The sequence below is a fragment of the Leuresthes tenuis genome, unplaced genomic scaffold, assembly GCF_036924035.1.
Source record: "Leuresthes tenuis unplaced genomic scaffold, fLeuTen1.0.hap1 SCAF_20, whole genome shotgun sequence".
Taxonomy (NCBI): domain Eukaryota; kingdom Metazoa; phylum Chordata; class Actinopteri; order Atheriniformes; family Atherinopsidae; genus Leuresthes; species Leuresthes tenuis.
The window spans coordinates 17,248,714-17,261,758 of record NW_027325374.1 but is presented as its reverse complement, the minus strand read 5'-3'; the positions used below and the strand labels follow the sequence as shown (position 1 = coordinate 17,261,758).

General features: G+C 39.9%; 1 protein-coding gene across 1 annotated transcript in view; it reads left to right on the top strand.

Annotated features, from left to right (window-relative positions):
* The window catches only part of shisa9a (shisa family member 9a), a 51,883-nt gene extending 43,919 nt beyond the window's left edge, over window positions 1-7,964 (top strand). The window contains exon 4 of the mRNA XM_072372889.1: window positions 686-7,964. Coding sequence (XP_072228990.1) covers window positions 686-1,527 — 842 coding nt within the window. The 3' untranslated portion in view covers window positions 1,528-7,964. The remainder of the gene's footprint in view (window positions 1-685) is intronic.
* The last annotated feature ends 5,081 nt before the right edge of the window (window positions 7,965-13,045 follow it).

Sequence of the window (13,045 nt, the reverse complement as noted above, 5' to 3'; positions counted from 1 at the left end):
GTTTCATCATATACTCACGCATTATTTCCTCAGTCTTCATGTTTAGGTCACTAGCTTCACTACTCACCTGGGTTAATTGTCTCAGAGGTTCTCCATTCACAAATCAGTTGTCCTCTGTATCTAAGTTCCCTGGTTTTCCAGACTCTGACACAAGGACTCGCTGTTACCTGTTCATAGTTCTTTCAAGCTGTTGTCCATGTTCACAGTCTTAGTCAGGTTTCTGTTGTTTCTGTGTTTTGTTTTTTTTCCCCCAAGTTTAGCTTATGGTGTTCCGGCTTGGGGGCATTTTTTTGTCATGGTTTTAAATAACTCAAGTTCTGTTCCCTCACAACCTCCTGCCTTTATCTGCATCTGCATTTGGCATACATCTCCTTAACAAGCCCAGTTAGTCAAAACTAACTGCAGAGTATATGACACTGTATATGGAACTTAGAGAATCATATATTGTACAATCACTGCTGCAGGTATACTTCCAAAGGGACATTATTGTTTGTCTTGTCATCTTTGAGCAATTGCATCAAAAATGGACATGCAGCCGAAGTGAGTAGTGGGTTTTATCCACTTGTCTTCACATCAGAAAGCAGTCTTGTCATTTAATTGTACAATTCAGCTACACTCTGGAGCAACTCTTTGTTGTTGACCTAACAGCCTCATTATTTCTGTTTCTCTCTTCCTCTCATGATAGCTGCCAAATACAACGGTGAACTCTACAACAAGCGTCGGCTGATGGTAGAGCTGCCATCGAAAGGGGGTCTTCCTCTCCAGCCTATGGGCAACTCCAGACCCTCTGTGGGCAACATGTCATCAATGACTACTCCAATTCCCACCAACCCCATGACTTCGAACCCTATGACCTCCAATCACATGAACCCCAGCATCACTCAGATGACTTCAATGACGCCAATGACATCTATGACACCAATGACTTCGCTCACCCAGATGACCTCCATGACTCCCATGACCTCCTTGGGGCCACTGACTCCAGAACCAGTGGCCACCTATGTCACTGAGATGCCTAGCATCTCCTCTGTCTCAACCCTCCCAACAGAGAGGCACATAGCTGGTGCAGGAGGAGGGGGACTCAAGCCAAATGGCCAGAAACCCAAAGGCAGCCATGGTCTTGCTGCCCACAGCTCTCACACTCATGCTCACAGCCACAGTAGCAAGACACAAGGACTTGGGGCTACTTCCCTGGCACATATGGCAGGGACCATGCCAGGTGGCACATCCCTGGGCATCTCCAGAGCCGCCGCGACCGCCTTTGGCTCAAACTCAGCCACCATGGGTCGCCCATTGGCGTACAGTTCCAACACAATCGCAGCTGGGCATGTAATGGGGTTTGGGCTAAAGGGCTGGGATGGGACTGAGACAGTGGGCAGGAGGAAGAGCTATGGGCATAAGAGGCCTCAGTGTACAGTGCTGGAGCCAAACCAGCTTCATGACACCAGGGGCCACAGCCACAGCCACCACTTCCTCCCCACACAGCCCTATTTTGTGACCAACAGCAAGACAGAGGTGACTGTGTGAGAGAGGATGAAAGGGAGAAAGAGAGGAGGAGAGGATGTATGTGGAGTGATGACACAAGCAATCTCTAAGTGGACGCGCCAACTCCTGGGGTGTTCAAAGGTGCCGGTCTACGTATGTGTTTAAGTGAAGAAGCTGATGCTCATTGGCCTAGTGTGTCCAAGTGGTTCTTGTTTCACAGAACTCACCAATCAAATCACTCAACAGACTTGGACAGTATCCAAGTTGGTGGCACCTATAACAATACTATATTAGGAACCTTGCGAGCGGGGATGTCTGTACTCATGTGGCAGTGTTAAGAGTGTTGTCTCGCAGCTAACATCTGCTCTGTAATGCTGAATATTACAGGGCAGCTACATGCAGGTGTTAAAGGGGAAACAATGCTGAAAATCAAACAGATTGGCTTTAAAAACCAAACCTTTGAAGCAATATAAGGTATGAAGTGTAAAGCATTAAAACATCATGGAAAAGGATAAAGGCAGCATGTTTAGCTATAAAAAGAGAGATTCTCATCTGCCAAAAGAAAAAAGAAGAAGCATTGAACGGTTTGGAAGAAATACCATTCCCACACCCAAATCGGCTGAGGGCTTTGAAGCAGACACACATGATGAGGGCGCTGGGATTTGGACTGCAGACATGCTTTGTACTGTGGCTATTCAGAAGCGCCTTCATAAGCTCTGCAGCTGAAGGTCGCCCTTTTTCCACGAGGCTCCAGCACAGAGAATGGAGGCTGTCGCACTGGCATTGTTGTGTTCTGATCTCGTCTGTGTGGTGACAGCTCGCCCAGAGGAGGGGTGAGGAGGCAGGGAGGTAGCATCTGGGTAATGCTGCAGCAAAGTGGTGGCTCCTCAGACCATCATGCTCGCCACGCACACACAAATGCACACATTCAGAAGCAGACACATGCAAACATATTTTCACAGTCACAGAAATATACAGTAGAAACACCACACACCCAGGTAAGCCGAAAAAAGGGTTTTTGAATGATACCAATAGATTTTTTTTCCATTAAAAGAAATACAATTTCATTAAAATATTCAGTTATTTAAGATAACAAGACCCTGGAAGTTTTGAAAATGGCAGCTATTCTAAAAATTAAAAACTATTTGCAAAATAATTGCACAATCAAATAGACTGTTTGGCATGTATGCCTTGTTGCTAAGTATGAAATGAGAAAATTAGTGCCACTTTTCTGTCCGTTCCCTAGTTATGATGCAAGAGGCATCAGGTAATTAACTCTGCAGGCAACAAACACAAGAAACAAGAGTAAAACACTATTGTCCTTTGCAATGATATATTGCATAATGGTGCCTAAAAAATACATGACTAATTAACATGCCGTATGTAGCTAATTTAATCTGAACAAAAACTCTACTGTTAAAAAGACATTCTGTGGTTTTAGGGGCTGCTTCACGGTGGTCAAAGAGTACCCTGATCATCCTGGAAGTCAATAAAATGAGTCTTTTAATTAAAGAATGTTTTTTATGTATTTATCACAAATGGCACGCATAGAAATGTGTCTAACTATATGCCTGCAATCATAACATGGACCAAATGTAAGTTTGGACTTGCAGGAATGAAAAATGAATAAGAAAGGTAACTAACAACACTTTTTATGTTAGTGTAAGACACTGCCACATGGAACTATGCTTGATTAGATCACTCACTGTACTGAGGCTCTGGCTGGAGGCAAAAAAGCATCACAACCAGCTGGAAAAATCTATGTGGGTTACATGACTCAAACATAAAAATAAACCCGCGAGTCTGACAAACAGGCCAAATCTTCGAAGGGTTTCTTCAAGCCTATTTACATGCTTTTGTTTTTTCTTATGTGAACCGCAACCACTAATATAATTGTGACCTTGTCATCTTAAGAGCCGTTTCCACCTCAATTATCTAAGTGAGCATTGATAGGCATTTTAACTGATAAGATTATTTCTAAGAAGGTTTGTGTAAACCCAAGTGAAGCACATACAGCTACCAAGTGGCTGGGACAGTAACGGAACACTAACAAGGAAATTATATATAGTGAATAAGAAAAAAGAAGAATTTTAAAGAAGATTGTCCATTTCAAAGCTTCAGAGCATCAGAGGGAAAGGTGCACACGACAATCTGATGAGAGGCAAAAAGACATTGAGTTATAATGTAATGCCGTCAGAGCGACACACACTTTGAATACAGACTGCATGTAGATTTGAGGTGCAAAGAAGAGCCTAATGTTACAGCTCCTAAATAAAAAAAAGACTACACCAGCTGAGCAGAAGATAAGCGCGTCTGAGAAGGGGATTTTTGTGCCTCATGCTGTGCAACACCCTGCTGCCTTGGGGGTCACATAACTGGAGACCTGAGGCCTGACTGAAAGCAGGGAACAGGATTTTAAAAAAAATCGAAAGAGCATTTAAAATAGGTCACCTATACACCCATATGTGACACACTATCACATGTGCACTCACGCACGCTGAGAATATATTAGAGGGTGGACTTTTCTTGTGCTACCACGGTGCCGAGCGGCAGGTGTCATCACAGCAGAGAGACAAAGAGTCAGCACTGTTACTGCGCCTGCTCTTCATGAAAGACTGTGAAACTCCAGATCTTGGCCCTTTGTAGCGATCAATGATATGATTTTTATATATAGATATACATAGCCTTTCTCTCTTTTCTATTCCTTTTCATCCTTTCTTGTTCCACGCCTCTTTTCACCCCCTCTCTCTTTCCCCATGTCAGAATGGATCATCTTCAGAGATCAGAAATATCAGAAACAAAATGTGGGGCTGTGATGAATCTTTCCTGTTATAGTGAAATATAGTTGTGATGAGGCAGAGAGTAGTAATAATTCACTCCCACATTTTAAGTTGTGTTTGTGTCTCCCCATGTGCATTGCACTTGCAGGAAATTAAAGTGATTGATTCTGTAAGGCAAAAGAAAAGAAAAAAGAGAGAAAAGAAATGTAATTCCATTTGCAATTTTGTACCGTTATGTGTCCTCTTGAACACTGCACACATTTCACTGCTTTTAAAATTGTGTATGGCTGTGTGTGTGAATCCAACTTTGGCATACAGTTATTGTCTCTGAAGATGTCAAAGCCCAAACAAAGCAAACAAATTCAATCAATGCGGTATATACCATTCAAAATGTGTTTGGTGCCAATGAAAATCCCATGAAGATTTCGCCTCCCTCAACCTCCACTCCTTTTTTTTTTTTAAATCAATTTTCTTTTTTTGCTGGTTTCTGCTGCTTTTTTGTTTTGTTTTTCTTGTTTTTGTGCCAGAGTTGAGAGAAAGGTCAGGGTTTGCTGACTTGACTTAATCCAGCAAAGCAGAAATGTGTAAACCCCCATTGCTTGCCACTGCCGCGCTTTTCTAACATGTCTGTTAAGCTCTCCAAAAGTAGCTACAGGAACAACTGTTTAGCAAGCAGAAGAGTGGAAGCATTACATGAACAAACAACGGAAAAAAAATTCCCTCATCATTCAGGCTTAGAACTAAAATAAACTGACAGAAAGTGGGGAATTGGTTGTGCTGGCTGGGTCACGGTTGGCAGGGTTGGGACCGCAGATGAGCGGGTTCAGGAGGCAGCTATGTCTGGCATTGTTCATCAGCTGGTCAAGCAAAAAGGTGCCACAGCAGAGACAAAAGGACACAGGCAGTCTGCAGGCTCAAAGCAGCCTCAAATTGTTACAGGGTAAAAGTTCTCGAGGAGTGCGTTTCTATTCATTATTTATTTAAAAAATGTGCGAGACTGGTCTTGTTGAAAGCAATTTGGTGATAAAATAATTATTGTTGGTGGCAGCTTAATGCACGAGGATAAGAAAACAATCTTTAATTCAGAAAGTGCAAAAATTATCTGTAGATTAAACTCATGGGGGCAACTACCTTATTAACTATAATAGCTTGGCTGGAGTCTATATAGAGACAGTTGGCTTTCGTAAGGGGCTTTAGCATTCAAGCTAGCTAGCTTTCTATAAATATTTCTATAAAAAGGAGGTCCAATAAGGGATGGAGATGCCATAGACCTAATTATATTAACAGTCATACCCAAGGTGAGTGCAGTGGCTCACTGATATTGATCAGCAACACAGGCAGGAGCTGGGTTAGCAGTGTGAATATACCTTCACCTTGTGACCTAAAGTTGATAGGTAATATTTGCTGTTTATGGATGCAGCCTTTCGTCTAGATAACACGTATTGTTTTTATATAACCATGCGAGATGAATCCAGGGTTGTTGTTGAGCTGGTGTCCAGTTAGTGGGTTCCGGGTGTCAAATTAATAAGGGCTCAAAGAAAAGCAAACGGCAAGAGTGGCAGAGGCAGTGTCAAAACATAAAAGAGGAAAAGCTGCAAGGCAAACACCCAACAAACTCACCCACTCACAAAATACACAGACCACGACAGCGCTAAAAACTAAAGTAATACAAAAGCTTGTGCTCCCACTAGCCCACACAAGCTCCACTCAGAGATAAAAAGAGGCAACAGAGGTGGCAGTGAGAAGCGGAGATGTGATTGGGATATGAAATTAGGGATTGTTACTCAACCGCCCCTCTCTCTGTTTGGTTATAGAGGCCCACTGATACAAACAAAGTGTCAAGATACCCCTGAAATATGTCCCAGCCAGCTGCTGGGCAAAACAGCAGAATTTTCATCTACGGTACAAGGAATATACAATAATGAGCAGAATTGCATGCTGCATTGGGGACATTGGCTAAGGGGGCTTTAATCAACAATACACAAAAATGCAAGACTCCTTAATCCATAGAGGCACACAGAGACTAGGATTGAATAGGAAGTTAATATCAACAGCTGATGGGGAAGAAGCTTTCAATTATTGATGTTGTAAAAATGTTTGTAGTGCACAGCACGTTAGCACTAACAGCCTCACGTTGGAAGCTGTGAATCAGACAGCTGATGGCTCACACACACATCCACACACATAAAATCTCCTTTGTCCAGTTATTTCATGTTAATAAGATATTGTGACACTCAACACGCTGACTATTGATCATCAATGCAGTCCATGCAACTCATTTGATTCATAAACCAATAACTGATCCCAGCATAACAGATTGGCTATTTCTAATGTCCACTCGTACACTTTGCAAGCTCCTGTTGGGTATGTTGAGTATTTTTTTCAACTCTTTGTCCAATTTATGCTGACAATATAAAGCACGGATTGTTCTTGATGTCAGTCTGAATCAGGAAAGCACTGTTGTTCTGTAAATATTCATGTCTTGGTGGGAAGTATTGATGTCTTTTCCCCTGAATTTGAACAGAAAAAATGCAGTATACTCTTTTTACTGATGAGAGGGCAGAGCAGTGTCATCTTGACTGGAAAATGTGACATGTACAGTTTATCGGAATGACACTAAAGGGCTCAAACACAAGCTTACATTTGTAAGATTTTCCTTCTTTCATTTCTTTTCTGCCCTTTACCATTGCTTTTGGTTGGACTTGATGGCATTGTCAATAGTGCTGCCAGCAAGAGCAGCGTCTGTATGATCAAAAATCCATATATCGCTATATAAGGAAAGGGTTCTTATCACCGATGTTTACAACTTTGTATAGTGTTGATTTTTATGTGCAATGTTTTCACCAATCTGGAGCTGTCCACTTATGCACACGGAGACAGAAGAGATGCAGTGTTTGTAGTCCAGTAACACTCAACATCTGCTTTAATAGGATTTGCTCCTATGGTCTACTTTATATATATGATTTCGATCATGAGCCCACATGAAATACGCCTGCTGTTAGAATTAATCAAAGGATTTAAACCAGTGAAGGAAAATAGTCGTGTGGATATTGCCCTCTTCTATTGTCCAGAGCTGAGGAATTTCCCATCACCTTTGCTGAATCAATAAGCTATTTGCGAGATATATTAACAACTATCCTTTAGCAAGTATATCCTTTTATAGAAAGACTCATTGATTAACTCATTTTGGTGTTAATCATGCATTACATACAAAGTTATATGAGATCCAATTTTCTATTTTTGATGTCCAAACCAGTTTGTGGTATTTATGCATATGTGTATATGAATACATATGGCCCCAACACAGCATTTAAGCGTGGCTAGTAAAGCATATTTTCTATGGTAGAACCCATCTCCCAATATTGTTTGCACAGTAGCTTCTAATATGCACCGTGATGCCCCATCGTCCTTTTAATGTTGACTAACTTTATGATTTGTGAAATTAAGTTATGAAAAAGCTGTATTTTGGTACTATACAACTATTGTAAAAAATAAATAAATAATAACAAAAAAGAAAAAAAGAAATATAGCAGACGTATTGTCCAAGAAATATATTACCATAGTGTTGCTATGACTGTTTTCCTTTATTTTGGGAAGGGATGACAGGGATATTTTTGTTCTTTTGTTGTTGATTTGCCATCTGACAGTATATTACCATTGTTATATACAGTATAACAACTTTCTTACGTGGCAATAAAAGATGACTTCTGTAAAAGCGCTGCTCTCTTTGCCTTCTTTTGGTGTCTTTTTCAGTTTGCTTTTGTTTCCTTGCCCTTTTGTCCTCGGAAAGAGATGTTGTACAGTCCCTCAGCTCCTCCTTATCTCTTTTACGTCTATATTATTGTCTCCTTTCCGACTTTCCTCTTGTGTTTCCCTCAACACTTTTCTTCCCGACAAACTTTTATATATAATATGTTGTTAGGACAGATTGAACTGAGTTCGGTACATTTATAGACTGCAGCCCAGTGAAGGTTGAGGCAGTGCTCACACATAAGCTGCTTCTTGCTTTGTTTCTGAGCCTGACACATACATGTCTCACAGATGTCAAATCAAAATGCCAAATTCCAAAAGTTTATATTACAGAGCTTATGCTTGAACACAATGTCATGGCTTTTGGTTGGATGGACGAACTAAATAATGGCTGACAGGCAAGGTATGAGGTATGAGATTGATGAGTACACTAAACTTTTAAACTGTTAACAGGGAGACTGGTAACAAGGACGGTAACCGTATCTAAGAGAACAAAAAACTAAACTGAGAGAATGTTAAAAATGAAAGAAAATACACACTGACAGTAACAAGGCAACTGTTAAACAAGTGTGACAATCAGTAACCTGTGACCGGGTGAGCAACAGCAACAAACGTAATACTAAATAGGATACAAAAGGGAACAGATGACACGATAAATTAGGAAGTAAAGGTAACAAAAGTGCAGAAGGAAACCAGTTTCAAAATAAAACAGAAATAAGGTGGACTGGAATGCAGAATATGGAAGTCCAAGGCACAAGATTAACACTGAAACAACAAAACAAGGAACACAACAAAAGCCATAAACCATTTAAAAAGTCTCTTGAAGGAGAAGCTGAAGAACCTGCTGTTGCTGAACTTCATGTCAAGATCCTGTCACAGAATTGTAAGATCCTGTCTAACACTCTTTTTTTTTAAATAAGTACCACTTGAAAACTGCTTGCTTTTACAGCAAAAATATTTTAAATTTTCATATCACTTTATACAAAAATAGAAGACACAAATAGTGATTGATAGTGTTGAGTATGTGATTCCTCATTTCCTATTGTTATCCAGTTTCTGTCAGAAACGTATCCTTCTGGCATTGTTTTCAGTCTCATAATAGTTCTTCTGAGGGTTTTTTGTATAAAAATTGCCATATTTTCATGAGCTATCCGTGGTCCTGAACTGAAAAAATAAAAAAATCTTAAAAATTAAAGAAAAATCTTAAAAATGTGAAGACAGTCAAAGAAAAGATGAAAGTTGTACATATGTGAAAGTAGGAGTTAAAATAAATGAGAATGCCAGATAAACTGTATCTGATCAACTCATTCAAACAATTAATATAGCATAATATGGAATATAATCAAGAAAAACACGATGTTCACAAATGATCGGTTATTTGTAAGACACCTTGTATGGTTAAAGTCGTCTGCATGCCAAAAGTCTGCATCTCTATCCTTTGGCTCTTCAGTCACCTCAGCTGCCTTTCCCACTGCGCACTGCAGTCTTCTGAAACCTGAGGCAGAATGACTTGGAAAAACTTTTCTGTGCGTGGAGAAGTGCTCGCCCGGTTGGGTGAAAGATCTGGAAACACATCACAGGATCACGCTTCTGTAACTGTTTCGGTTGAAGTGCTCCTCTGACAGTGATGTCTGGACATGTGGACCAGTGTCACGATTCAGGGGTGTAAATTGGAAGCGCGGTCACCTTCACGCTTGCAGCCCGGAATGATTGTCAGATTACAATTAAGAAGATGTGCCTGTCGTCGACCTACACCCTCATCAGGTCTGCTTGATTGCAGGCCTATGCTAATTTCCACTACTCTTGGCAGATTACCTTGCTCATTACTGAAATAACCCAACTACGTTTGTAATCAGAAATGTATACATTGTTAATAGATTGGCCATGTCGCTATTTTTTTTTCCAACCTAATTTGCATTGGTTAATCTGGTCATTTGTGTTGGATTCCGGTGTTTTTCAATGAGAACAGTGTGCCGTGTGTTACAAAAACGGACATATTCAAATGTGTAAAAAAGTGTATAAGAAGGTTAAGACTATCAACTTTTAACAAATTTCACCTTTTGTGTTTTGTTTGATGCTTGCTGTTTGGGATGCAGCCGAATTAAAAAAAAAAACAACTGAAAATTGAAGCTACTTTTTTTTTCTGCACATAGTTTTGGTAGATTTGACTCTCATTAATAATGACTTCAGATATGAAAAGGCCCCAGTCTAGATGAAAAATGCCCCAGTCTAAAATGGCATAACGTTTAAATAGATATTTATTCACTCTGCATGCCGAGCTGAAGGGTGAGAGTTAATGAGTCCTCGGTATTCAAATGGAGCATCACTACGAGTAAAAGTCCAACCTACTGTTTTGGTTCTAAAAGTTTTTCCTTAAATATGCTATTTTAAAAAGTGGGAAAAATCTTTTAACTACACACAAATGTTGCTTTCACACCTATCCAAATGCAAACACATAGACCCATTCCCACAATGTGAGCGTATACTAATTACTTAGGCGGGCGGTATTGCTGGCAGCGAGGAAACAGTCCAGGGATTCAACCTAAAACAAAGCAAAACCTGCTTTTTCTTCTGCTCCCCTGCCGATCCCGCTCTACCTTCCCTGAATGCTGCTCGGCAGAGCAGAGCGGCACAACAAGAACTCTGTGTATGTTTAAAGCCATCTGGCACTGATCCCTGCTTCAGCCTTTAGGGGCATCAATGTGATCATCACAATTGTCATCATTTTATTCTTGTTTTTATCGCCACTTTGCTGCTCCAGTAGCAACACCATTATCAATACACTATTACCATTATTATCACTATTCTTTCAATCATCTGCACCCACCATCATTTTCCCAACACATTGGTTAGGATCGTGATTTCCATAACAAAGTGACGTTACAAATGTGCGGAGAAGATAAAGGTTAAATTTATTTTCTTTGTTAGCTTTTCTTCATGCAGAGTTTCATTTTGACATTTTGGTCGGAGCCTGCTGGTTCCTGCTTTTTACCTGTTAGGCAGTGCTGACATAACAGAGAAGCAGAAAGAACAACATAGCCATCTTTAAAACTCAAAGATGTGAGTATGTCAGATGTTTTCTTTGTATTCCGGTACAGTTTTTTACAAATCACAGTGCTGCCAAAAGACAGACCTTTTCACCAGTCATGTGCTGCTCATCGATCTTTTCCAGAAAATCCTCAGGTTGGATTTCTGTCTACTGTTTTTTTCTTGGGCTTTGTGTTGTACAGTTTGGCTTGACCTAAGGAGACAGATGTGGAGCTTAATTTACTACAATGTTCCTGGAATTGTTTTGTCACAAACTGTAAAGTTCTTGGTGAAAAAGTAGCAACTACAACAATCAAGCCAGTTAGGATGATAAATACAAGTAAATCAAGATCTTAATCCCACCAAATCACACCATCGCCATGCTCTTCATAAATCAAATATGATCAACTTTAAAAATGTCACAAAACTTTCTAAACATAAACTCATCTCTAAAGGCCAATGTGGTCATCCTCATCCACTTCTCAGTGACCTTTTGGTTCCACACAGATTTACAGGCTTCATGGATTAACATCCTTAACATGTGGATTCATGGCAAACACAACTAAAACCAGAGCCTGAATGAGATTATTCTCAATAGAAACTCAAACAGTTTGTTAAGAAAGCGCAGATATTGAGTCATGAATGCCCTGCCAGTTCTCTGGTTATGCTGTTGCTGCCCTGTTTTTATTCATTTGTTCTGTCCTGTATTGTCTGGTCCACTTATGTTGTGTTTTTATGTATCAATTGTGTGTTTGTATGTCAAAGTGAGCTGTATTCCTTTATTTGCTTCATCAAATAAAAGACCCATTTGGCGATGAAAATTTCATATCAGCACAAACTATAAAAGTTATTGTGTGCAAACATTTGATGCCAAACTCTTATCCCTATGCAAATACTTATGAAAAAAAAAACAACATCAAAGAATATTTATTAAAGATTTATCTGATTGAACTGTCAGAAGATGCAATTAGAAAGTCACCAGTGAGATTTTGGCTATAGCAGTGATCACTTTTCTGGTCTTTGCTATCTTTGAGTGATGTTTTGATCTTTTAACGTTTTTCTTTTTCTTTCGTTGGTATTTTCTAAAACATCTGCAAAGCATTAGCTGAGCAGTGCAATCGATTATATAGAAAAAAGGGGAACTTTTAGAAAAATGTCATGTTTTTCTAATGGCCCTGGGGCAGTAAAAAAAAGAAAATCAGGATCTGTGAAAATGAACCATTCCCTCCCAAAAGCTTCAGACCAGGAGGAGTCGACTCTAATCTGTGAGGAGAAAACGATGTACAGCCTGGAGGGAAACCACTGACAATGACGCTGGGACTCACTTTAACATCTTTTACGCTGTTTGTTTGAACTTTGAGATCCAAGCAAAGCCTCTTCTCATAACACAGTAATAGTGTCTGTTTGAAATTGGAAATGTGCCCCGTTAGTATGAATATATCACGCGTGCTTCTATTGAGCCTTTTCTTTTTTACATTTTCTGTTCAGATTCTTTCTCCATTTCCCCCATTTTGGCAGCTCATCTTTCTTCTTTCATCGAAGATTAGGTGCCTTCGGAAAAGAAAAAACAATAGGCTTTGAAGGGGTTTAAAGAATATATAGCAGATGTCTGAAGACCTGCAATTTAGGGAGGCTGATAAGAAAGGAAAATAGAACAGATTGAAAGACAAATAATCACCCTGAAGTACGTTCATTAAAGGGTTGATCCTGCACAATGGCAATAAAGGTCTACACACAAATAATGAATATGATGAAATTATCAAAAAGTATCAGAAACTGATATTATGAAAGAAATGTTCTCTTCAACAAGGGTGCTTGAACATTTCCAAGTGACCAAGCTCTGCTGGAAAGAAAAAAACACAAGGCAAACAAAGAAGGAATCACAATTATTTTATTGAAGACACGCGTGCACATCAGCTACATCCCGGCTGAATGCCATCTGGCACACCTAAGCGAATCCCATTTTATGCCAGTTGTGAATCATAACCTCAAGCTGCATTAAA